This window comes from Dryas octopetala, chromosome 3 (assembly GCF_963921425.1).
Source record: "Dryas octopetala chromosome 3, drDryOcto1.1, whole genome shotgun sequence".
Classification (NCBI taxonomy): domain Eukaryota; kingdom Viridiplantae; phylum Streptophyta; class Magnoliopsida; order Rosales; family Rosaceae; genus Dryas; species Dryas octopetala.
The window spans coordinates 7,695,290-7,722,365 of NC_141368.1; the positions used below are offsets into that span (position 1 = coordinate 7,695,290).

Sequence of the window (27,076 nt, forward strand, 5' to 3'; positions counted from 1 at the left end):
CTTCTACACCCATGTAATTACATGTAATTTTGTAAGGTAGGTGTAGGTTGCTCTTGTCAAACAAACCCCACGTACTGACTAAAAAATTGTTTAAATATATATGTACCAATGTACGTGTCCCATGCGAACCAAAAGCTTGAATTTTTTCATCTATATTTTGCCATTTTCCTCCAACTAACACACACACACATATATATAGTCCTCCACTACATACTCCTTTGCGTACACCAACTTAATTCTTAGTTCCTAATTCCTCTCCATATTCTCTTGTACGTACCTTCTTCACTACTACTTTAATCAATATAATCCTAGCTACTTAATTCTTTTTGATTCTCATAATTCAGAAACTTCAACTTCCATCTTGTGTGGATCGATCTGAGAATGCCTGAAAACATGAGTATATCTGTGAATGGGCAATCCCAAGTCCCTCCTGGTTTCAGATTCCATCCAACCGAAGAGGAGCTCTTGCAGTACTACTTGAAGAAGAAGGTCTCCTCTCAGAGGATTGATCTCGACGTTATCCGTGATGTTGATCTCAACAAGCTTGAGCCATGGGATATACAAGGTAATTAGTTTAATCAAGCATTTCCTGTTCCATTTTTGGATTTTAATTAGGACAAATTAGTCATACCAATGTCCCAAGATTTCATATTACTATTGGTTTTTGCAGACAAGTGTAAAATAGGAACCACACCTCAAAATGACTGGTATTTCTTCAGCCACAAGGACAAGAAGTACCCCACCGGAACACGCACGAATCGTGCAACTGCTGCCGGATTCTGGAAGGCCACCGGCCGCGACAAGGTGATTAGCAGCCACTGCAGGCGGATCGGCATGAGGAAGACTCTTGTCTTCTACAAAGGCCGAGCTCCCCACGGCCTTAAGTCCGACTGGATCATGCACGAATATAGACTCGACGATAACACCACCATCAATATTACTAATGTAAGCCATTCTGAATCTACAAACAATTGTTGGTTCACATTCTAACAGCTCAAATATTTATCCTAATAATCAACTATATATTAATATTGATCTATATATGTTTGTTTATATCATCTAGGTCTCCACCGTAGAGGGAGAGGGAGCACAAGAGGAGGGATGGGTGGTTTGCAGAATCTTCAAAAAGAAAAACCTCCACAAAACCTTAGACAGCCCAATCATGAGTACTACTACTTCATCTATCACAACAGAAACAAGATCAAGATCAACCCAAATGTTTGATTTATGCACTGATAATCATGATGAGCGAGCTCTGGAGCAAATGCTTGATTACATGGTGGGAAGGACCTGCAAGGAAGAGAATGATCAAGCAATGTTAAACAACAATGGCTGCAGCACAAGATTTCTCCAACAACCCATCAACAATATTATGAACCAAAATGGGTACCATGATGACTGCAGGTTCTTGAAGCTTCCAAGCCTGGAGAGCCCAAACTGTTACCAACCCAGTAATTACAACCATGAAGAGATGGTAACAGAGAATAATCAGGTGGGTGTCACTGACTTGGGTTACCATGTGGACTCGAACCACCTGATGATCACCAACTGGGCTTGCTTCACTAACCCCAGTACATATTGCAGCGATAATAATCATGAGCTCCAATTACCTAGTACTCTACGATCATCTTCAATAATATTGTCCAACAAATCCAACCATGCCCCACATGATTACAACAACAACAACATGAGCGAGATGGAGGAGCTGTGGAGTTTTGTTCGACAACCATCATCTCTGTCATCCTCCGATGTGCTCTGCCACGTGTCAAACGCTCCTATATAACGGAACAACCCAATATAAGTAATATAAGAATATTATATATCTAGTTGTCTATGAAGTCAGACAATATAATTGCAGGCACAGTAATGTAATATGTCATAATAATACTGCATGATATGTATGTCAGATAAATAAAGGTTAGTTACCCATTATATAATAGTTAATTAAGATGGGGGTGGCATTGTCAAGTACCATTATCTTTTCTTAATCACGATGTCTTGTTAAGTTTTTTCACTGTTGATATGTCTAGAAGCATATATATAAAATATATATAGGGCAATTAAATTGAAGTAGTGTGAAATATATGAGTGTGAGTGGAGTACTGGTACTACTGATGATTATCTGTTTCCAAACTACAATTATAATTCTCTCTTAACTTTTTGTCTTCTAAGAATGATCATCAAGTGTTGTGATGGCATGGACCATATTTTCGTATAATCATCAATATTTATCTTTGAGTCACGTGGCTTGTCATGGTGCTGTATGCCCATATGGCTCAACTCATCAAGGGTGCATGTACATGACTGGCTAGGTAGGGGGAGAGAGAGAGAGAGAGCAAAGTTGCAATTGCCCTACTTTTAAGAAGTCAAAAGGGAATCGAATTATAGAGAAACGTAAGCTTTGCATCCTTGTCTTGTCATATAGGAGGAAAACAACAACTTGACTTAATTATAATGTAGAACGAAGAATTGGACATCAAAATAATTACACATGCCAAAGTACTATTGTAAAGACGAGTTAGTGCTCATATATAGGAGTCAAGCATTTTTCGGAGTGAATAGAATGCTCCATCGATCTACTAGTCTTTTTTATGTTGATTTTGTTTATATATATATATATATATATCCAAATAATAGTGTTTTGGAGTCCAAAGATTAAGCTTTTTGTGGTTAAATTTTAGAATTTAGTATTTATATTTCAAAGATAATTATATAAAAGGCTAAAGCATTGTAAGTAGCTTTAAACATAATTAAGTACAACATCAAGTCGAAAAGATCGAATAGAAGATACAAATCTTTTTGGGAGGAAAATAAAGAAGTAATAATGAAAAGATGGAGGTTGACGGGAGGAGTCAAGCTAGTGCCTATATATATATATATATATATATATATATATATATATGCGGATTGATTTATGGGAATTGAAATAGATTTTGACTCTTTCCCTTTGATGCATGACACCATTGTCTTGGGTTATTGTCGTATTCTAGGGATAGACGATGCTATATATATATATATATATATATATATATATATATATATATGAAAGGTGTTTCATTTTTTTAATTAGTTGGCCATGAAAGACCTACGTCTCTCAAAATAATATTGACACATGATATCAGGTTATATAATTATTAGCTTTGCTTTCTATATGATCAGGTTATCACGCAAAAGGCTATATATTTATAGTTTGCTTTTGTTTATAATTTCCTTATTTCCTGATTGTTTTATGGTTGCTAAATAATTTAACTTAATTTCTTATGTGCATGTATATACTTTTGTTTGTATATGCTGTGTTAGGATTGATACAATTAAGTTGCTAAATCCCTTTTTTTTAGCTTAAGCTCTTGGATTCACTATAACTTGACATGTATGGTATGAGAGCTTACTATTTTAGTAAGGGTGATAATTTTCAAAATGATATCGTACTTACAAAAAACTTCAGGTGTAAGTGTTTGCATCTGAAGCTAGTGACACTATTAAATAATTTCTTGACTGAACAAAAAGAAATTGTCCTCTTCTTCTTGGAAGTGGCCCATGATATATCTATGCATGTGAAATGATATATATATATATATATATGTATATTCACATATACCTGGAACAGGTCGTGGGCATCAGGACATGTGATTTAAATGGCTGGAAGAGGCCAAAAGATAAGAATAAATTAAAGATTTTCAAAAAGAGGGGAAATCGGGGAAACAAGTAGCGGGATTCTAGGTCATGCCACCAACCATGCAATGCATATATCCCATACGATCAGTAGCTTTACGTACTGCACTCTCCTGATCGATAACGACCTTTCCACGTACAAAAACTACAAACTTTATTGGCTCTTTCTTTACTTTTCTCATTCTCTTAATTTCTGAGCTAATTAATTAATTTTTAGCTTCGTAAGAAATAATTACTATTTTTAACATTATTATATTAGAAAATAAATACTAGTTGCCACATTATTTAGGTTAATAATTGACATCTTCCATTCAAAAAAAGTTGCTATATATCCTAATTTCTTAGCTAATTAGTTTGTAACTTCGATCTACTATTTGCAATAATACTAGAGAGTCCAACAGGTTTACGAGGTTAGCTCAAATAGTGAGGTAATGAGTTATGATTAAAATATGTTTAGGTTTGATTCTCTTCAGTGTAATAAAAAACAAAATGATACACTAATTAGTATCTCAATTTTATTCACTAAAATATGATCATTTTTTACGGATTGTAAATAAACTAGGTACAAAATGAGCCCAATTATTAAATAAATGAAATGATGTCATATTAATTGGAATTATATATAGTTGGTATCTTTATTACTAATACTTACTCTACTATTACCACGCTTCTAAGTTCTGTCATCAGAGCAAGTATCTGTTTTGGACAATTTGCAACCAGATAAAACTAATTTTTCTTTTCAGAATTGTACGTATAAACGATCTGGTTTTGACCAGATTATGTTATTCGATCCTAGCTAGAAGATAATATATTGTAATATTGGAATTTAAATTATTTGTAATTATAGTTTAATTCAAAGAAAAATTATTTGTAATTATATTAGGGTAAGAGGGTGCAAAGAAAAAAAAAAAAGAATCATGCATGATTGAGTAGTTAGAATATGATTTTTCTAAATACATATTCTTTTAGGGTTCTTGTTTCTTTTAACAAGTGTGTTCATCGTACCTTAATAACAATAGTGTTCCATCTCCCACGTCCTGTGCTGGATTATACGTATAAATAAATAAATAAATAAAAAATATATATATATGTGGGTTCATATTAATTAGACCCTGGGAGCTAGGATCGAGCTATGTGACAAGTAATACAAAGGATACAATGATACATTCTTATGTGAAAAGTAATACAATAAAAAAAAAAAAAAGTATACAATGAAGATCGAAAACTAATACAATAAGAACATGCAATTAATTGTAATCCTAAACAAATTAGGACTCACTTAACACTATGGGACTAATAAATTAATCCAAAATTAAGAATATCAATGTTATGCACATGCAACTCCAAAAAGTAGAGCTTTCAAGTATTGCAATGTAGATATTATTTGTCAGCAGTTATCCCATATATGAATATATATTCGTATCCCAACTGCTACTTAAACTAATACCCAGCTTCACTTGTCTCGATCTTCAACGTCCGTATACCTTTATGCACCTTAAAACCCTAATTAATGTGGTCAATCAACCATACATGACAGAGAAATAAAGATAATTAATTTAATGTGGGCTCCCCAATCCCCATATATATATATTATCAGCGGATGAGAATATATAAGGACAGCAAAAAGAGGGAACTGGGGACGTCAAAGAACATGGCATTATCGTCACCACTAATGTATAGGCGCACATATATTATTTCTCATCACCACTAATGTATCTTATACATATCTATACAAGAAAATTTCTGTTATACAACTATTCAGATGAAAAATAATCAATCTTTTTCACCTTTAAATGTTTGACAGGATTCACTTTTTCACTATTACAGTATAGATTTAATTTCTACTAATATATATAGTTATGTAGACCAACCGTGCCAAAATGAGCTAATTAATGCGGTTTTGTGCATAATATCAAATTGTGTACAGCTTAATTGCTTGTGCACGATTAATCATAATTCTTGTCCCAATTCCCATTATTGATTGAGGAATCGATCGAAATCCTCTTGTTCCCAATCAAGCTAGCCGTGTAACCTTTTCCTTTTCTTGTTCACTTTCTCTTTTAGTATATTTAGAAACTTTATATATAGTAGTCAAGCAAAAACTACTTGATTTTTTTAAAAAATATCTAAATTCTTTTCACTTCACTGGAGCTAAACAGTAATTAATAGATTCCTTTCGCACAGAAACGACAGCAAAAATGCTGTGAACTCCCTGTCTCAATGTTTATCTATTAATCTCTTGATGCTGAGATTCCAAGTGGTACATATACTTTTCCATCAACTTTTTCATGATCGAAAACATCCAACAAAAGGCCTATGTACCTTTTCATCACATCTATATAGGCGCTAATCCATAGATCACAAACTTATAATTTGATTGGCTAAGTTTCTTCATAGATTATATGGATATACAGGCCCTTCTAATTTAGAATCCCTCATAGAGTAAATAAGGGATTGTTTGTGAGGCCTATTTCACATTGTAATTCGACAATCGAAGTGGTCTATCTTTTTGGACTCTATCCAAATACAAGTCTTACAAAAAATTAGACAAATCTGAAACCATCAAGCCATTTCATTGTGATCAAAGAAATAGATAGATAAAAAATTTTCGATAAACACTGAAAATGATGACCATTTAATCAAACAGGTAAATGGTTTCCGATTTAGCTAATTTTTTGCGATGATAATCTTTTAATAGAAACCTAAATTGTAGATGATTCTGATTATCAAAAGAAAATGTGGAGTGGAACCCCCAAGAAATCTTTTATTTACCCTTAAATGAGAGATCCTTAATAAAAAGGACCTATATATATACACTATATATTGTACATTCTAAACATTTTTAATCAATTAAGTAGCTATATATAAATATGTAATTAATGCAAACTTATCAGCAAATAAACAAGTACTTTTTTGACATTATATGTTGTTGTTCAAGTACTTGAGATGACAATGAATTAATAATATGTGTGAAAGATGGAGCTAGTCAGCTAGTACCCAAAAAACAAATGATGTAGAATACTCAAGTACGTGTTGGTAAATTTGGAGTTTGAATATACTTAACCGTTTTTAATTTATAGTGCGTTTGGATAGATAAATTGAACTCGGTATTTTATTAAAAGTCAGAATTTGAGAAATGAAAATCTTCAATTCCCTTGTTTTGGCCTCATTAACAAGAAATCTTAGAATTTTACACGGAAAAATTATGGCATTTGAGATTTATAAATTCTGACTTTAAATTTCATCTAAATAGGTGTCATTTTCAAATTATAAGACATTTGAGATTTTAAGAAAAAAGGCACACCACCACCAGCACAACCATCTCAATTAAATCTTACAATGCTGCATCGTATTCTCATCTTGGGACTCTACAACAATCTTTACATTTTTAGATGTCATTGCATTGCCTTATGCATATGCAATACTTGCCTCTAAATTAACCACAACAAATAAGAAAATAAGAAACCAATTTACAAACACCACAACCAAGAATTAGAAACTGCAGAGGCTTGTACTGAAATTAATCTATATGATCAAATTGGTATGCGCACGTACTACAACAAAATAAAAACCTCAAAGGATTGAAATATTAAACATACCCGATTAATTTTAACAAAAACATCAAAACCCACTCAACTTTGCTGTGGAATTGAGGCATTAAAGTGGATTTAAAATCAATTTATTACTATGTTGCAATATTCAAAGTGTGAACAAAATGCTGCTAAACATAAAGCCACTGCTGCCACCACTGCCTCCCCACGCTTTCATCGTCTCTGCCACCATCCACCTCCACCACCACCACCTGCATTGTATTTGAATTTCATCATGTTAATTGGTTATACAAACAAAAATTTTACAATTTCTATAACTTTACATTCCATCATTTAAAATTTCGTCATTTTGAAATTGTCTGCGCTACCAAATTTACACATTCATACGCATTGGAATAGTTTTGATGATATTGTTTTTGGTACTCAAACAAACTATTACAAGATGTCTAATTGTCTACCATAGTGTTTGAGAAACTTACTAGTATATATAAACTTCAATTAAGATGAATTATTCTCAAACAAATTCTTAAACAAATTTCATCAGTTACTCGAACAATAAAATTTGTAATTCCTTTTATTTACTAAATTCTATATACATATATTCAAACAATAGAAAATACAATTGATGGAAATTTAAATGACGGAGTTTTAAATTCCATCATTTATGAATTTATGTAAAAATTAGAATTACTTCATCCAAATACACTGTTAAAGTTTAGTAGTTAGAATTTATATTGAAAACATAATTATATAAAAGTCTAAACACAAGATGAATACCAAAATAATGAGTAGAGAATCCAAACTCTCCCAAGGAAAGCAACAATATACCAAAGGTAGAAGACTAACTGGTTGACAGGTTGAGGGATTCACCGACAAAACCCACATAATAACAAGTGGCTTTGCTTCTCATATATATATATTTGATGGGATCGATCATGGTCTCCAGGTATAAAATGGTTGTTGGGTAGGACTTTTGGAGATCCACTCCATGCACTGTTGTCGATTAATCTCATGAGCGATGATTTAATTAATTTCAAAAATTTCATCATAATGATTAATGGGACAACTAAAAATGTAATGTCAAACACCAAATTAACTGAGCATGGTAGTCATATATATGGTTGGTGAGGTGGGACATGTAGGCCAATGGAGGGAAGCTAGGTGTTACGTCTTGATCATCGAAATATATATATATATATATATATATATAGTACAGAGCAGAGCACATAAGATAAATCTAATTTGTAGATGATGATCATCTTCATCATGAATTGAGAGGTCAGCTCTAGAAAGCACAACCCCTTTTTGAAAAACATGGCCAGCTGATGATAGAGAATCATATTCGAAAGTTGATGGGATTTATACGGTGGGAACTTGGGAAAACCCAAAGCTTTTCAATTATATTCATGTATCAAACATTTTGGTATGCATCAAAGTGTTGCTTGATTTAATTTAATTTAGAGACATATACTCTCGTTTCACTAACTCCGAGACCACAAGAAAACATGAGGTTTAGGAGGAGACACCCATACCCTACAATCTAGTAATCTACACGTGATTGTAAGCTAGCTAGAGATTCCATTTCAACTTTATGATGAACTGATTAACGTTGAATACATTTTTTTTTTTGGCCAACAACGTTGAAGAAATTTAGGTATAAAAGTGAAACTATCACTTTGTAGCTTTCACAATCATTTAATAAAAGGTACACCCTATTTTTTATTTTTTTTTACAAAGGTATACCCTAATTATATAGAGGCTTTTGTGATCTTTCTGATTTTTTATTCTCTAATAAAATTATACCAAGCTTTGAATCATGGAGATTGGAAATATGATGCATAGTATTCATTACATTTATATATATATGAAGCTGGTTCAGGGTCTTTCGATTTTTACACATATTAAAATACAAAAACAGTGTTTGATGCTTGTTTAATTAATTGACAAATCTCTGTACTGGGAGAATTTTGCTGGCCTTTAATTGAATAGCGTCACAAAAAGACACGTGATCGAGCACTACATATTATATATCTATGTTGCTGTTAATTAGTCACTTAATTGACCTACTGATTGACCTCCCTTCTTATGCCTCACACAAATCCCTATCTCCTATTTCCATCTTCATCTGTCATTATACTTTTTATGTTTTACATCACATGACATACAATAATCACTAATTAATATTCAAAATTAAATGGGTCATGTCACTTTTAACGGTGGAGCTCTAAGCCCATTACACATATAATGGGCTTGGGTTTCTTGGGTTTATACTTTATAGGGAGTTCTATACCCTTATACTTATTTGGGCTTATTATATTTCTTTGCTTTTAAACCGAGGCAGACCCTATAATGGTGTCACATCCACTCGGCCCCAGTAAATTTGGTGGATGTTCTTTGTTTGGTTCATTGGTTGGATCTTGGGTATTTGGGGATTTGTTATTTTTCAATCAATTCGTGTGTTGGTAGTTTCCTCTGCTTTTTTTTTTTTAAAGAAGTTTCCTCCGCTTTTCTGAGATTTAAAGTTAGAAATATTTTCAGCCAAAAAACAAAAAGCTTTTATTTGCTTTCAGTTTTGCTTCTGAGGGAAAGACAAGTAAACTAGGAATCTCATTAAACGCTCTTTGGAAAGTAAGCTTAATCTTAATTCCTTTGAAGGTACATTCTCTCTCCTCTCTCTATGTTGTTATCTTTTTTTTTTTTTTTCCTATTTCTGGTTTTGATTATTGGGTTTCTTTCGACTGTTTGGTGATTAGATACAAGTTACAACTGATATAGAGTGCTTTGGTTTTCTATGATATCCTGTTTTGGGCTTAACTGATTATTTCCTTTCCATAATGGCGGGTACTGGTAGACCCATATATACCAACCCACTATGCCAATATTACCCTGAATTCCTGGGTGAAAAGGCTTTGAGTTCGAGACTTGAAAGTTGAAACCTCCACATAAAATGGTTGCCTAAAGTTGATTTGTAAACCATTGTTCATTTGGTTTCACACTCCACATTGGTTATTTTACTTGCTGTAGCCCCAAATTTGTATATTGGCATACTGCCAGCTGGTGAAGGGGTTGAAGTATGGAGTTTGTACCCCAGTCCTTGGTCAGTTGGTCCTTTTTTTTGGTCAAATTTGGTAAGTTGGTCTTACTCTCCTCCCAAGCTTGTATACCTTTTTCACCCCTTGTGTTTTAATAGAAATTTTGGAATAGATCAAGATAAAGTAGTGGCTGTTCAATTGAAATCTAACATTAAAGAATGCAAAACATCATTTTTTATTGCAAGTGCCTTACTTGCAAGCAATCTAGCCGATTTCCTTTATAAAATTATCATATTATGTAAATTTATCTGCATATAATCAGGGGTCTGTTTCTTACTTTTAAGTAATGAAACATCCCACTACTTTTCCTTCAAAACTTTCAGGTTGCTTTGCTTCAGAGACTCCCCCACTAAGCTCCTCCTTAAGTAACAAGTTTGATATCCTCAGAAACCTTGTAATATGCTAAATTCAAGGCTGGAGTCTGGACCATTGTCTAGACCAAACAGAAAACTAGTTCATTTTATTTACCAAAAAGGAAAATGTACCACATATGTGGTCCATTGGAGGAGTCAAACACTAATTTTCTGGAATTGAAGTACAGGACACTATCTATCTCACAAAATTTTGGGTTCCTGGAATGATATATCACCAAGTTGAAAACCAGAACAGGGGAGTCAGACAGTTTGACTGGTCTTCCAAGAGTGAAGACCATGTCCATGTGTGCTTTCTAAGCTCTATATACCCAACTACATCCAAAACCCAGGTACACCCACAACCAAAAGTCCACCAACAATGTTAATGTAGTGTTTATGGACCACCAGATGTCCAGAATTTTTTATTTTTTTTGGTAAATACCAGATGTCGAGATTTTGCTGAAGCAAGCAGACGATGCAGTCAATACTTACTGAGGACCACCGTGGTCCAGCACCCACATTATATTTACCTCCACCTGCTGGCTGCTGCTACACACCACGTGACAGCATGAGAGGTGCATGCCCCAGTTGTTTGTTTTTTAACAGGAGGGGGCCAGAGAGCCTCTTCTATCCAAAAAAAAAAAAGAGGAAAAAGCTTGGCCTAAAAGCAAACACTGTTGGTTCGTGTGCACCTCAACGTGCTCTCTCTTTCTCTCTCGGTCCTCAACCTCCTCGATATCACTCACAAACACACCCAAACACACACAGTCATTTTCACAAACTTTGTCACGTCCTGTAAGAATTATATTTTTTTATAAAAAATTTTATTGACGTACTTTCTGACACCACCCATTACTGTCCTTCCATGGCCCCAAAAGGAGCCAGCTTTAATTTATGTAATATTGATTGAATGAATCTTAGCTTTAGCTGAACAAGTCACATTCCTTAGAGTGAAAGAGCTGGCACTTTCGTACAAGCCACAATCAAGCCTCATCATGTGTTTAACCAGCTAAAGCTCTCTCACATTTTCTGGCACTTTGTGATATCTAGCTTTCTCTTGCTGTAAATGTTGCAGCTGGGTTTTACTGTATTATCTGATGGGGAAGAAGGGAGGCACCTCTTGGTTGACTGCTGTGAAAAGGGCTTTCAGATCTCCCACTAAAGACGATGAAGAAAAGGTCTAATATTCCTAAAACCCAAAATCTTTCCATCACTCTCTTTCTTTATCTCTCTGTTTCTGGGCAGATCAAGATGAAGATGGTGATGATGATTTTACTTTTCTTTTCTGGGTTTTGTGCAGAAAAGAGAGAAGCGGAGGTGGATTTTCAGGAAACCCACAAATTTGAATCCGCAGGAAACGGTTACCCAACAACAAACTCAAGCACCAAACCATGTATCAGCTGCTGCTGCCACCACAGCAGCTGCAGCAGAGCAAAAGCATGTGCTTGCTGTGGCTGTGGCCACTGCCGAGGCTGCAATGGCCACGGCCCAAGCAGCAGCAGAAGTAGCTCGGCTAACTAGGCCTTCTAACCACGCTAGAGAACACTCTGCAGCCATTGTTATCCAGACCGCTTTTAGAGGGTACTTGGTAAGTTACAAACTTACAATATATATGTAGATCTAAATTTGCTTCTCTCTGTTTGCTCTGGAATTTAATGTTAAATGAAAGGAAGGGGAACTGGGTTTTGATGGTTGTGGGTGTTTGTGTTTGTAGGCAAGGAGGGCACTTCGTGCGCTTAAAGGGCTTGTGAAGTTGCAAGCTTTGGTGAGAGGTCACAATGTGAGGAAGCAAGCGAAGATGACATTGAGGTGCATGCAAGCTCTGGTGCGAGTGCAGGCTCGGGTGCTTGATCAGCGCACCAGGCTCTCCCATGAAGGCAGCAGAAAGTCTGCGTTTAGTGACACCGCTAGTGTTTGGGAATCACGGTATCTTCAAGAGATTTCAGACAGAAAATCCATGGTGAGTTTAGCAGATTCATAACCCAAAAGGCAACAATAGTTAATCATCAATGATGAAGTCTTTTTCATTAGTTTGATTAGTCTTATGCATTTTAGTGGAAGTACTTAACTCTTTATGTATTTATGTGTTGTGGGCTGCAGTCCAGAGAAGGAAGTAGCATAGCAGATGATTGGGATGAACGCCCCCACACGATTGAGGAAGTGAAAGCCATGTTGCAACATAGAAAAGAAGCTGCAATGAAGCGTGAGAAAGCCTTGTCCCATGCCTTCTCTCAACAGGTTAGTTTAATATCAATTACTTCACTAGTTCACTCTCTCACACTTTGTTTTCTCAATGGTTTAATTTCTTAATTTCATGAGCTAATTGGTCTCAATTCTCTGCATAATGAAAGAAGATATGGAGGAGTGGTAGGAGGAGCCCATCAATGGGCAATGAGGATGAGCTTGAAGAGAAACCCAAATGGCTAGACAGATGGATGGCCCCAAAGCCTTGGGAGGGCAGAGGAAGAGCCTCAACTGACCACAGAGACCCCATTAAAACAGTCGAAATCGACACATCTCAGCCTTATTCGAGTTTAGCACCCAACTTTAGAAGAGCAAATACAAACCAATATCCCCAACAACAAAGACCAAGTTCACCACTCCATAGAGCCCACCAAAACCAACACTTCCACCACTCCCCTGTCACCCCCTCCCCATCAAAAACCCGGCCTCTCCAAGTCCGGTCTGCCAGCCCTCGTTGCGTTAGAGAAGATAGAAGCTCCCAAACATCTCAAACCCCAAGCCTGAGGTCCAACTATTACTACAATGGTGCTGCAGTGCACCAACATAGCAGTAGGGGCGGTACAAGCAGTGGTGGCAATGCTGTTGGTGCTACATTGCCTAATTACATGGCAGCAACTGAGTCTGCCAAGGCCCGGATACGCTCTCAGAGTGCACCACGGCAAAGGCCTTCAACACCAGACAGGGAACGAGGAGTTGGATCAGCAAAGAAGAGGCTCTCGTATCCAGCTCCCGATCCTTATGGTGTAGGAATGGGTTATGGAGGTTATGGGCATAGCTTGAGGAGTCCAAGCTTTAAGAGTGTGAGTGGATCACATTTTGGGTTGGAGCAACAGTCTAACTATTCTTCTTGTTGCACTGAGAGTCATGGCGGTGAGGTTTCCCCTTCTTCAACTAGTGACCTTAGAAGATGGCTGAGGTGATTAATTAATGGCTAAAATTGATGGTGGAGTGTGAAGTTGTGAACTATAACTTGTCACATTCTTAGTTGATTTGAGTTGTGATTAGGATGTAGATTTGACTATTAAATATGGATCTAGAGGCAGTATTGGGATATAATTTTGAGAGCAATGAGCATTTGGATGGATAGTAGGATGAGTGAAGGCCTTTTTTTTTTTTTTTTTTTTTTTTCTCCTTTTTCCTTTTTAATGAATTGGTTTGAAGTTGAAGGTGTAAGTGAGGTCTATGGCTTAAACTGTGCCAATTTAACAAACTTTGTAACTTTGTTGATTATTTTCCCACTCTCTTTGCTCTGAAATGAAATCAGAATTCTGTAACTTAGTCCTGTTTCTGTTTTCTACTTTTCACTCATAATCGTCAAAATTACATTTCTAAATTTTACATTGTCTCCTTTAAAATTTAAGGGCAATGAATATTTGATGATACAATCACTGGTAAAAATTGAATATCTTTAAAGTTAAACATCCTTTGTTTTACTCTGCAATATTCATCTTTGCAGCTGAAAAAATGGAATCATAAATGTGACCTCAGCAACCATTTGAGCATTCTTGCACTTGGCCACTTGCCTGCATTCTGATCTACCAAATCTTTTGCTTTCTGTACTGCATCACTATGTATATGCTTTTCTGAGCATGCAGTTCACCAATTATAAAGTGTTTTGTTGCTCTTCTCCACCTCCAAGCCCATTAAAGGTTGCAGCATGCAAGTCTTTTCTTCAGACTCCACAAAAATTTATAGTTATAGTGGCAATGATGGCTCTTGTGCATCTTATAGTACAGTAAACATTGAGCTCGTACTTTTTCCGGGTGTGATTATGTCTCTGCAAATGTAGCTCTAAAGATGATGAGTAAATGAAGACTTGCAGAACACTTCGTTGGAAATTGAAACTGTCTTGTAACTCTAAGAGTTGCATAATTGGATTGGATCGTTTTGAGAGGTAGTCATAGCATGTGTATTATACGACCATCCAATATTATGGTGCTATGTGTTTTATTTACTTTAAAAAATTATAAATTTTATTTAAAATAAGAATATATACCAATATATCAATGCACCTAGCACAATTGCATTACTGAATAATCTCTTAATGGTTGTGGTGATCGGGGACTACATCTTGGTTTCGGGTTCCAAAGAGGGAGTTGACAGATAATTAAGGATTGTGTCCTATCCTATATTCCTATGTGACATAAGGCTATTGAAGTGTTTATTGACTATTTCAGATAACCATTGGTTATGGGCTCCATGAAGTATGGGCCTTTTGGGCCGTACTCCTTAGGGACCCCATCTTACTAAATAAAAAAGGAAATATAAGTTCTGGGCCTACTGAGAATCGAGTTTAGCTGTTTAGTTCATTTTATTGATATTCGAAACAAGTCCATTCTTCACTTTCCAAAACCCAGAAATTATTCTTCACACCCAATTAATCTCCACACCCAAACACCTTGCTAACAAAAACAAACTAAGAAAATGTATATATTATATCATATCTTTATGTGTTATTAAATCTTCCTATCCAATAGCTCAAATCTTATATGCTTACTTATGCTTATATTATTGATACTCATAAGAGAAAAACTCTATATTACATTTCTTCATGTGTAATTGAAATTATTTATGCCTGAAAACTTTTCTATTGAAACATAAAATTAAGTAGTCAAAAACATTTTGTGACACCTTCAAATTTGAAGTCAAATTTTTGTGGAACAACTGGGGAGAAGGACGATAAAATACAAACCCATATTGGTCACGTATAGCTTTATGGAGATTAAAAAAAACTACCTACCTACCTAACTAACCCATATTGGTATATGGATGCCTAAACTAGCTAGGTACTTTGGTATGTTTGAACATCAAGTTCACATTCTTAGTCCTCCACTCCTCCCCGGCCCATAATGATTTATCATTTATGTTTGACAACATTGTCGGTGTAAATTATCTTCCAAAATGACAATCGTATGACTTGAAAATCATCATTATCCGAAAAGAAAGAAAGCTTTGGATAGTATATGGAGTGTGGTTGTTAGGGCTAATCATATAATTAGAAACCCTCATCATCAAAATTGCCTCCTCTTTTCCTGCTCCTATATACATAATTCAATTTCCTGATCAAATGCACTAATAATGGATTTGGATACTTTGAGACGTACTTTTCCAGTTCAAGATGGTCTAATTATTTTAGGTGCATATATATATATATATATATAGCTAAACGTTAGCAATGTTGATATCATGAAATATGAAAAATTCATCCAAAGCTACACAAGATGCATGTCACATGCGTGTAGCTTGTTTACGTGTGAATTGAAATTTTGCAAAATCAGAATATCGATCATTATCATATTCACATTTTTGGTTGGTATGCATCTCTCTTGATTCTTGTACAAGAAATTGATTATCAGTAGTGCTACATATACCACATTTTTATACCATAATTTCATACCACCTTATGTGGCAACTTACATGGCATTCATACATTGGATACTAAAAAATAAAAATAAAAACCCAAAAAGAAAAAGAAAAACTTTGTCCAATAAAGTAATGACACGTCAGATGGTATAAAAATGTGGTATAAGAATGTGGTAAGTATAGCATTATTCATTGATTATTATGCATGTTAATGGACCATCTTAGAATGTCAAGAAAAAAAGAAACCCATCTGTTTTTATTGCTCTTCTTCACCTTTAATTTCCAGGCCCATCCCTGGCCAAAAAACAATAAAAAATTTCCAGGCCCATCAAAGGTACAGTCTTGTCTTCGAGGCTTCAAAAAAATTCATAGCAATAATGGCACCGATAGCTCCATGCCTCCATGTGCATCTCAGACTCTCAGTACAGCAACTAAGTCTTGGCTCTGAAAAGTGTACTGACCTCTTGCTGTTTCCCACTCTATGAAGTATGATTGCGTCTCTGCAAATGCATTGGATTCGTTGAGGAAGCACTTCGGTATCTACTTATTACTTACAAATATATTATGATTTCTCAAGCTAATTACGTGAGCACTAAATCTACGAACCAAATCTATTTCTTGAATAAATGAATTCAAAACTCTTGAATGACAGTTAATGTAAAAGAAAAAAAAAAAAAACTCATTATGTAAATAGTCTAAGAAAAAATACGTACTCATTAGTGTGGTACTATAGTCACTACCTGAAACCAAATTAAAAAGTAATTAATCATTAATTATGCATATTAATAGGACATTTAAGAACCTTAATTAAGTTGTTTGGTTTGTCCACAAAGAGGAAATCCCAATACATCAGTATGATCCATAAGTACTAATTAAATGAGTAAATGCACATTAATTAATAAGTAGGTTCAATGTGTTACAAATAACTTCCATTTATGACTTCATGGACATCACATACCCCATCATTTGAGACTTCATCCTGTCAATAAAACCATAATATATTTTCTTGCTAAACTCTTAATTAGATCATTAATATATAATGATGTCAACTCTTGACTGAATACATGATTCAATCTTACATTATATATCCTTTATTTATTATGATTAAAGTCCCATTATAAAAAAGATGAAAAACGGTTGACAAATGCGTTAAAGTTGTATGGGTCAGAGCAGTGCCGGCTCAAGCATAAGGCGAGCAAGGCCTGTGCCTAGGGCCTCGTGTTGAGATATAAAAAATATTTGACACACTATTAAAAATTATTATTTTTTAAATTTTTATAATTAGCCAATTAATTCTTAGAAGAATTCAGAAAAGACTTTCCACTTTATTGTTTAATGTTTAGGTGTGAGATTCTTCATTATTTGTTAATGGGACTGAGACTTTTGATTTTTTTTATTCCCTTAGGCATGTGATAAAGCATGAATAGATGAATTAATTACTTCATGAATGATCAAGCAAAAAAAAATTGCTTCATGAATTGTTTTCAGGCAAAAAAAAATATATTTTTTAAAATATTTATAATTAGCCAATTAGGCCTCAGAAGAATTCATGAATAGATGAATTAATTACTTCATGAATGATCAGGCAAAAAAAAAATTGCTTCATGAATTGTTTTCGGGCAAAAAAATTTTTTTTTTTTTTAAATATTTATAATTAGCCAATTAGGCCTCAGAAGAATTCAAAAAAAGACTTTTCACTTTATTGTTTAATGTTTAGGTGTGAGATTCTTCATTATTTGTTAGTGGGACTGGGACTTTTGATTTTTTTTATTCCCTTAGGCATGAGATAAAGCATGAATAGATGAATTAATTACTTCATGAATGATTAGGCAAAAAAAAAAAATTGCTTCATGAATTGTTTTCGAGGATATCTCACATCTATTTCATTTGTGCATTGTGATTTGTCTTTTTTTTCCTTTTCTCTCATTCTCTGTAATATCTCTTGTCTAAAACTAAAAGAAGCAGACCTACATGCTTATTTTTTGCTGGAAGGGCTAGGTCATCTATGCAACAAGTGCAAACTAGCAAAGCCATTACTTCAAAGTTTAAAATCAGGTTTTATTGTTCTTAAATATTGTATCTCATACTTTAGCTTTTGTTTGTTATTAGTAATATTAATTATGTCTAGTAAGAAATTTGAATATAGATATGAAAAGAACAATGTTTGGGTCCTCATATTTGAGGACCAATCTTGTTTTCATGACCAATTAAATGAGCTATATCATGAAAGAGAAAAAAGAGTTAAGAAAGTGGATCCCATTATGGGCTTATTTAATTGGCCATAAGGACAATGTTAGTTTTCAAACATGAGAACCCAAACATTGCTCATATGAAAAACTTAAGAAAAAAAAGCCTCCTAACTTTAAGATTTTGTTTAAAAAAATATTTTTGAATAATATATTTGAAAGATCTCTGTGTAATTTTACTGGGTCAGACTCATTCTTAAAATTAGTTTGTCAAAAGAGAACTTATACATTATATAACCCAATTATATTATGACAATATAGGACATTTAACAAAAATGCAATACTGATCCACTGAAGCCACGACCAATTCCACAAAGAACAATCCAGTGGACTGTCGCCACAGTGTGAAACAACTAGTCTTGTTGTGGTGAGGCATAATTAATGTGTCCACCAAGAGCCTCAATTCTTGTGAAGCACTACTGCACTAGTAGCTATTTGCACTGCATTATATGACTTTTGTTTTGGATTCAACACATGGTTCGCACTCATATATGATATACCCAACACAGCACAACACAACACTGCTCTTATTTCCTCCACTCTTTATCTCTCATGCACTTCAACAACAAATTCATTCAATTCCAAGCTACCACTACTTGCAAAGCAAGAGTACCCCGTGATTTCAAGTTAAAGAAAAAAAATTAAGAAATATTTATAAAATAAAAAAAAAATTAAAAAAAAAAACTTCTAGACCCACACCTATCACGAGTAACCCACAATATGAATATGGGCGAGACGTACACAGAATGATCAACCTTCTGGATCGGGTTAAGCTAGCTTAATTCCAACTACATTCTTAAAATCCAATATTAAAATAACAGATATCGATCCCCATTTGAATTTGTTTCAGGCTCTGCCACACAAATTTATACAACCTACCTAACTAGTCACTATCAAATGACACTCACTATAGGCAAATTAATAATTAATGTTAATGTTACAACTTACAAGCAATAGACCGGCAGTACTAGTTAATGCATTGACTTCAAAGCCAGCATTCCAAACCTTGAAAGTTTTTACACCAATCCTCTTGCAACATATGAAAATAAAAACCGCACGGTTAAAAGCCAAACACCTATATATATACACAGAAACCATAAATAATGTACATATTGTATGGTGCAATACCAAGAAATTAAGAAAAGCACCGACAAGATCAACAAACACCATCTTCTCAGCCATGTCTTTGGGGCTCGTACTCCGATTCATTTGTGTATTGCTGTTGTCAATCTCAATCTATGTGTGTGCTACTCCTCCAGAGGACCACATCAAGTGCAACAACAACACAAACTGCACCATCACAAACTCTTACGGGGTGTTCCCTGATCGAACGGTGTGCAGGGCAGGCAGTGTGGCCTACCCAACCACAGAGGAAGAGCTCATTTCAGTGGTTGCCAATGCGACCAAGGCCAAGATGAAGATGAAGGTGGCGACGCGTTTCAGTCACAGCATTCCCAAGCTGGTTTGCCCGAGCGGCGAACATGGGCTGCTCATAAGCACCAACTACTTAAATCGTGTGTTGAAAATTGACGTTGAGGCTGCAACTGCGACCGTGGAGAGTGGAGTGACGCTTAGGCAGCTGATCCGCGAGGCTGCCAAGGTTGGCTTGGCCTTGCCTTATGGACCGTATTGGTGGGGGTTGACCATTGGAGGCATGTTGGGGACTGGTGCACATGGAAGCACATTATGGGGTAAGGGAAGTTCTGTGCATGACTATGTTCTGGGGCTTAGGATTGTCAGTCCAGGAGGGCCTGCAGATGGCTATGCCAAGGTCAGGACCCTCATTCTTGCTGATAAAGACCTTTCAGCAGCTAAAGTCTCACTTGGAGTGCTTGGAGTAATTTCACAGGTAATTTTTTTAGAATTTTCATTCTCTGTTATACTTGTTCATTTTAAGGGATTAATGTCATTGTTTCTCATATTTCTAGTTTGAAAAATTTAGAATTTCGACTTTTTCAATTTTACCAATTGAAATTAAGGTTCATTGATTTTAACTACTAAATTTCAATAACTTTTTAGTTTAGGTATCAAAATTAAATAACATTTTAGATTAAATACTAATTGAAAAGTCATACAAAATAATAAAATAAAAGGTATTAGAATTTACAAATATTACATCACATGTCATTACAATAAAAAAATAAAAATAATATTACATCACAAATATTACATTAATTTATATTATATTGTATTAAAAAAAAATCAATCCAGTCACAATTTAACTGTGACTGTCTTGGTAAATTGAAAGAGACAACTCACACTACTATATTATGTATTATTTTGAGTAAAAGTATTATTTTGACCTTTATTTATACTATATTATAGTATAATTTCTCTAAAAAAAATTCAATTAAGTCACAACTTAATTGTGACTGTCTCACAACTTAGATGTGACTGTCGTTCAGTCAGAACTAAATTTGAAGTTGTGTGTGAAGTTGAAACTACATTAGCAAATTTTCAAGATAATATAAAAGCCTCAAGGGCAATTTTGTCAAAACCTTATAAATTTTAATTAACACCCATCATATGTGGGCCAAAAGACAAAAATGTCAAATGTAAAAGGCTCAAATTAAAAGGGCCAACATATTTGTGACCTAATCTAAAAAACTACATTTAAATTTGATAGTTCAATTGAAATATTTTATAGTATTCATGCTATATCAAAAAATTATTGAAATTTGGTATTTAATCCTAATTTTTTATTGAAATTATTCTGATTTTTGCAATAATATGGGAGCAAAATGATATTAATCTCATATTTTAATTTATTTCAATTTTTGTAATGTATATTGCAAATTTAAAGAATGGAAAATCATAGTAATGCAATATCCCAAGCCTGTTGGCCGATTGAAAGCATGTTTATGGTTTTGGAATAATTCTAGGCTTACTGAATTTGTTTACTTTAAATATGTATCGATCAATAACTCAATATTTTTATGAACATTGTGATTATTTTTACAGTTCAATTTTGTACGTTTGTACTCATTTTCTTATTTTTATGTGTTAATAATTAAACAAATAAAGAAACAAATTAAAAAAGAGGAGTGCAAATGTACAAAATTTAAGTATGAAAATTGCTACCTACGAATTAGGAGGTCTTATGAGAAAATTAAAAATGGAGCCCATATATATATACAAATATATAAACCATGCATAATTCTTGGCTGCAAATGACTATTTTCTTAAAATCAAACCATTCTACAATTTAAGACCAACACACCGAAAGTGGGGGTCCCTAATAGCAACAAAAGTTACAATCCAACAATTTAGGGCCCAGCATTAGCACAAAGAACTGTTCAAAATTTGAGGCCCTTTTTTGATGGGCCACGTGCGGGGGCAAGCCTGCAATTTTTTTTATCTGTCTCTAATAAAATTTGATCAAACAAATTCAACGAGTATAGCTCAAAAAACATAACCAACCATGACAGATCATGTGAAACAAAATTTTGTAAAATCCCAAAAACAAAAATCATGTGAGGAGTATTATGGGGATTATGAGGAAAAATAAAAATTTTAAGGTGAAATGAGTATTTTGATGGGTGTTACGTACTGTTAATAGAAACTCCCAACAATATGTTATATTATGGTTATTCCTGTTGAAATGAAAAAAGAAACAAGTGTTAGAGACTAAAAAGTTACCTCATTTTCTTTGGTCTACAGGTTACTCTAAATCTGCAGCCTTTATTTAAGCGATCCATCACATATTTGAAGAAGGACGATTCAGACTTGGGAGATGAAGTGCTTAGGTTTGGGAAGCAGCATGAGTTTGCAGACATGATATGGTACCCCAGCCAGCACAAGGTTGTCTATCGAATCGATGATCGTGTCTCCTCAAACACCTCCGGCAATGGCTTATATGACTTCATTCCCTTCCGACCCACATCTTCAACTGTACTAGCAGTTCTCAGAGCCACAGGTTTGCTCTTACTTCATTAATTAATTAATTAGTTCATATATAATTTCACATGATAATCAATTTGGATAATGTGAATTAGTCTACTGAGAAGTGAAGTCTTATTAGATATCTAACATCTTATGTTGTACAAATTGTAAATGATAATCAACGGTACTGATTCATAGTCAGGCGAAAAACATACCAGATAATCTAGGAAGAGAAAATCATTCTTACTCTAGTTAGATATAATGCATAGTTTGCATTGCCACCATAATAAGAAATTATAGTGTTTAATCTAAGTCTTGGTTTTTTTACATGTTATATATTACGACAGAGGAGAATCAAGAATCCTGGAATAATGCTGATGGGAAATGCAATGGTGCAAAGTTGACCACGTCTGCACTCATAACCAGTGCTTATGGTTTAACAAACAATGGTACATATACATTTTTCTTATGCCAAATCATTTTGAACTTCATTTCTAAAGCAATAAATGAATAAAAGCACATCCAAATTAAAGTACTTCCAATTAATCCAAATTGCTGAGATTTGTGATTTAATTTATGCATTAATAGGTGTGATCTTTACGGGTTATCCTGTTATTGGATATCAACACCGCCTTCAATCATCCGGGACTTGCCTGGATAGTCTTGAGGATGCAAAGATCACGGCTTGTGCTTGGGACCCTAGGATCAAGGGTGAGTTTTTTCATCAAACAGCATTCAGCATCAGCTTGTCTATGGTCAAAAACTTCATTCAAGATGTGCAAAAGCTGGTTGAGATTGAACCTAAAGCCCTGTGTGGAGTAGAAAACTACAATGGAATCCTAATGCGCTATGTTACGGCCTCAAGTGCCTACCTTGGCAAGCAAGAAGATGCAATAGACTTTGATATCACATATTATAGAAGCAAAGACCCCATGACTCCTAGGCTACACGAAGACATACTTGAAGAAATAGAGCAAATTGGGCTGCTTAAGTACGGAGCATTGCCCCATTGGGGAAAGAATCGGAACATAGCCTTCGATAGAGTGATCAACAAGTACAAGAATGCCAAAGATTTCTTGAGGGTTAAGGATGTGTATGACCCAATGGGGCTCTTCTCTAGTGAATGGACAGACCAAGTTCTTGGACTTAAGGGAGGGGTGACAATAATCAAGGACGGGTGTGCTCTAGAAGGGTTGTGCATTTGCTCACAGGACATTGATTGTGCCCCAAGCAAGGGCTATTTTTGTAGACCTGGCAAAGTCTTTAAGGATGCAAGGGTTTGTACTCTTTTGAGTAAGAATTAACCATGCATGATGCCAGTAGTGTGATTTGATTGAGAAGGTTTTGCTTGCAGTTGTGAAAGAATTGACTTCTGTTGAATAAGCAAGATATGAACAAGGTACTGCTCATGCTGCACAATGCAGCCAGTTTGAAATAATAAAACAGAGGACAATGATCAGATCAGCAGTGTATCATTGTAGAGAACTTCATGTATACACATACGGAGAGTACAATCTAACATATAATTTATTTTGTGGTATAATATATAACCTATTTTGTCACATTTTGTGGTTTAATGTACATATTATATGCTGCAATAGAACTTAATAAAAGCACCAATTAACAACAAACAAACGCTATCTTCTCAACCATGTCTTTGGGGCTTGTTCTCCGATTCATTTGTCTATTCCTGGACTGGTGCACATGGTAGTACGTTATGGGGTAAGGGAAGCTCTGTTCATGACTATGTGGTGGAGCTTAGAATTGTGAGTCCAGGAGGGCCTGGAATGGTTATCCCAAGGTGAGGAGGCTCATTGATGGTGATAAAGATCTTAATGCAGCCAAAGTCTCACTTGGAGTCCTAGGAGTAATATCACAGGTATTTTGTTTACCAAAAATGTTTTTTTGTATGACTGTTTTGGGCTTTCTTACACAATGTGTCTTTTTCCTGTTTTCTTTTTCTGGCTATATATGAAACCTGTGTTTTGATAAAGTTGCCTCTGGCTATGTATGAAAACTATGGGTCTTGATGTGTAGCTTTGGGCCTCTTTTGGGTACATTAATCTTCCGTGTTGGGCTGTTTCCACTGGTAATATAAAAACTTTAAAAGAAAATGAAACCCCAATCATGACTGCAACAATCTACTGGAGAAAACCAAGAAAGAAGAAAATATCCATATGAGAAGTATTTTGGGGATTATGGAGGGTTATGAGAAAATTAAATTTTATAATTATAAGCATTGCTATTCTTGTTAAATTGAACAAAGACAAACAAGTACGAGAGACAAGTGGGGTTGTCTTCAGACCAAAGAAAAAAAACAAAAATTAGTGGGATTCTATAGTTCTAGTGATTACGAACATTAATGGGCGGTTTGGTTACGTTTTGTAAAATAGTTTTTCATTTATCAAAATAGAAAACAATAAAATTTACGTTTAATATGTCAGTTTGAAAAAAACATTGAGAATGATGTTCATGATAAAACTCAAACGCAATGTGTAACTTTTGAAAACAACACTAACTTTGAAGAATACACGACACAAATGAAAAGCACGGGATTCAACTTTTCTTAACACTCCGGACTCTCTCAAGCTTTTCTGTCCATTCGAACCCTCTCTTTTATTTGTTTAAGCAATATTCGAAGAAGGATGATTCAGCCTTGGGAGATGAAGTGCTTAGGTTTGGGAAGCAGCATGAGTTTGCAGACATGACATGGTACCCACACCTTCAGCTGCAATAGCAGTTCTCAGAACCAAAGGTTTGCTAGCTTATAGTTCATTAATTACTTAATAAAACATATATAATTTCACATGATAATTAGGATAATGTGAATTAATCTAATATGACAGAGGAGAATCAAGAATCCAAGAGTGATGCTGATGGGAAATGCAATGGTGCAAAGTTGGTCACGTCTGCACTCTTAGGCAGTGCTTATGGTTTAAAAACTATGGTATATATACATTCTTCTTATGCCAAATCATTTTCAACTTAATATCTCAACTAGGAAAAACACATCCAAGAGTACTTGCAATTAATCTAAATTGTGGAGTTTTGTGATCTAATTTATTCATTTATAGGTGCGGTCTTTACGGGCTATCCTGTTCTCGGGTATCAACACTGCCTTCAATCATCGGGTACTTGCCTAGATAGTCTTGAGGATGCAAGGATCAAAGCCTGCGCTTGGGATCCGAGGATAAAGGGTGAGTTTTTTCATCAAACAGCATTCAGCATCAGCTTGTCTGTGGCTAAAAACTTCATTCAAGATGTGCAAATGCTGGTTGAGATTGAACCTAAAGCCCTGTGTGGAGTAGAAAACTACATTGGAATCCTAAAGCGCTATGTTACTGCCTCAAGTGCTAACCTTGGCAAGCAAGAAGATGCATTAGACTTTGATATCACATATTATAGAAGTCAAGACCCCATGACTCCTAGGCTTCATGAAGACATACTTGAAGAAATAGAGCAAATTGGGCTGCTTAAGTATGGAGCATTGCCCTATTGGGGTAAGAATCGGAAGGTAGCCTTCGATGGAGTGATCAACAAGTACAAGAATGCCAAAGATTTCTGGGGATCAAGGATGTGTATGACCCAATGGGGCTCTTCTCTAGTGAATGGACTGACCAAGTTCTTGGAATTAAGGGTGGGGTGACCATAGTCAGGGAGGGTTGTGCTCTAGAAGGTTGTGCATTTGCTCACAGGACATTGATTGTGCCCCAAGCAAGGGCTACTTCTGTAGACCTGGAAAAGTCTTTAAGGATGCAAGGGTTTGTACTCTTTTGAGGAAGAAGTAACCATGGATGATTACTAAGTTGGTGATGTCAGTAGTGTAATTTGATTGAGAGGGGTTTGCTTGCAGTTGTGGCAGAATTGACTTCTGTTGGAACTGGAAAAGCAACATATAAATAAGGTAGTGCTCATGATGCAGTACAGCAATTTGAAATAATAAAACACAGGACATGATCAGCAATGTGTTATAGAGAACTTCATGCATACATATATAGGGAGGGGATAATATATATTTTATTGTGTGGTATTCTTGGTTACATCAATTTGAAACCTAAGATCTTCCAATTGCTCCTAATAGAAATTGAGTTAAAGTTCATGAACTCCCATTGATTGAAGTTATTTCAGTGGTGTCTTTTATAGGGTCCATAATATAGTAATGCAAAATGGATTGGAAGCATATACCTACATTCCTATATGTCCTGTTTTTCAGGCATCTTCTAATAAATTTAGAACAGTCACGATGCTTTAGGACAAGACCTCACTAGTCTCTTCCCATTGTGCCCAAAATTCATTACTTGAAGCACATTAACCATATATAATAGCAAGATATATTTGTCCAGCAGAACTTGAGCCCAGAAATTCTCATCTTTCTGAACTAATCTCCAACCTGCCCCAAAAACTAAGCTCACCAACCTATACCCAAATAGTTTGTTATGGTAAATTGTTGAGCTATTCTCCAAATGTATGATTAAGCCGGACCAACCAGGTGTACAAAAAATCCTAACTAGATTACTATTTACTAAGGAGGAGCACCATGCAGACCACTCTTTTGAGTTTTGACTGCAAAGTTAGATTCTTTCTGGTGGATATGGTAAATTTCATAATCATGATTCATACAGTGCAACAAATCAGGACAAGGAAAATAATATTTCATTAAGTTACTTCTGATG

General features: G+C 35.0%; 4 protein-coding genes across 5 annotated transcripts; all 4 read left to right on the forward strand.

Annotated features, from left to right (window-relative positions):
• Nucleotides 1–366: 366 nt before the first annotated feature.
• Nucleotides 367–1,783, forward strand: LOC147290368 (NAC domain-containing protein 43-like). The gene is made up of 3 exons (XM_086235632.1): nucleotides 367–565; nucleotides 671–945; nucleotides 1,064–1,783. Exons 1-3 carry the CDS (start codon nucleotides 382–384, stop codon nucleotides 1,781–1,783), a joined length of 1,179 nt encoding a protein of 392 aa, XP_086091758.1. The 5' UTR covers nucleotides 367–381.
• Nucleotides 1,784–11,613: 9,830 nt separating this feature from the next.
• On the forward strand, nucleotides 11,614–14,190 carry IQD17 (IQ-domain 17). 2 transcript variants are annotated; one of them, XM_086236170.1, is made up of 5 exons: nucleotides 11,614–11,846; nucleotides 11,969–12,256; nucleotides 12,383–12,628; nucleotides 12,769–12,906; nucleotides 13,020–14,190. In XM_086236170.1, exons 1-5 carry the CDS (start codon nucleotides 11,766–11,768, stop codon nucleotides 13,830–13,832), a joined length of 1,566 nt encoding a protein of 521 aa, XP_086092296.1. In that variant the 5' UTR covers nucleotides 11,614–11,765; the 3' UTR covers nucleotides 13,833–14,190. The 2 variants fall into 2 exon arrangements, with proteins under 2 accessions (XP_086092296.1, XP_086092297.1); XM_086236171.1 differs by having other exon boundaries at nucleotides 11,615–11,846; nucleotides 13,023–14,190.
• Nucleotides 14,191–19,539: 5,349 nt separating this feature from the next.
• On the forward strand, nucleotides 19,540–24,011 carry LOC147290370 (putative L-gulonolactone oxidase 6). The gene is made up of 4 exons (XM_086237621.1): nucleotides 19,540–20,370; nucleotides 22,182–22,437; nucleotides 22,751–22,852; nucleotides 22,992–24,011. The coding sequence occupies exons 1-4, from the start codon at nucleotides 19,561–19,563 to the stop codon at nucleotides 23,705–23,707; spliced, it is 1,884 nt and encodes a 627-aa protein (XP_086093747.1). The 5' UTR covers nucleotides 19,540–19,560; the 3' UTR covers nucleotides 23,708–24,011.
• Nucleotides 23,794–26,191, forward strand: LOC147290371 (putative truncated L-gulonolactone oxidase 7, mitochondrial). Its single transcript, XM_086235794.1, is given in 9 exon segments — nucleotides 23,794–23,802; nucleotides 24,005–24,188; nucleotides 24,191–24,318; nucleotides 25,033–25,120; nucleotides 25,123–25,158; nucleotides 25,250–25,342; nucleotides 25,469–25,957; nucleotides 25,960–26,079; nucleotides 26,082–26,191. Coding segments are annotated over 9 exon segments (1,257 nt in total).
• Nucleotides 26,192–27,076: the final 885 nt, after the last annotated feature.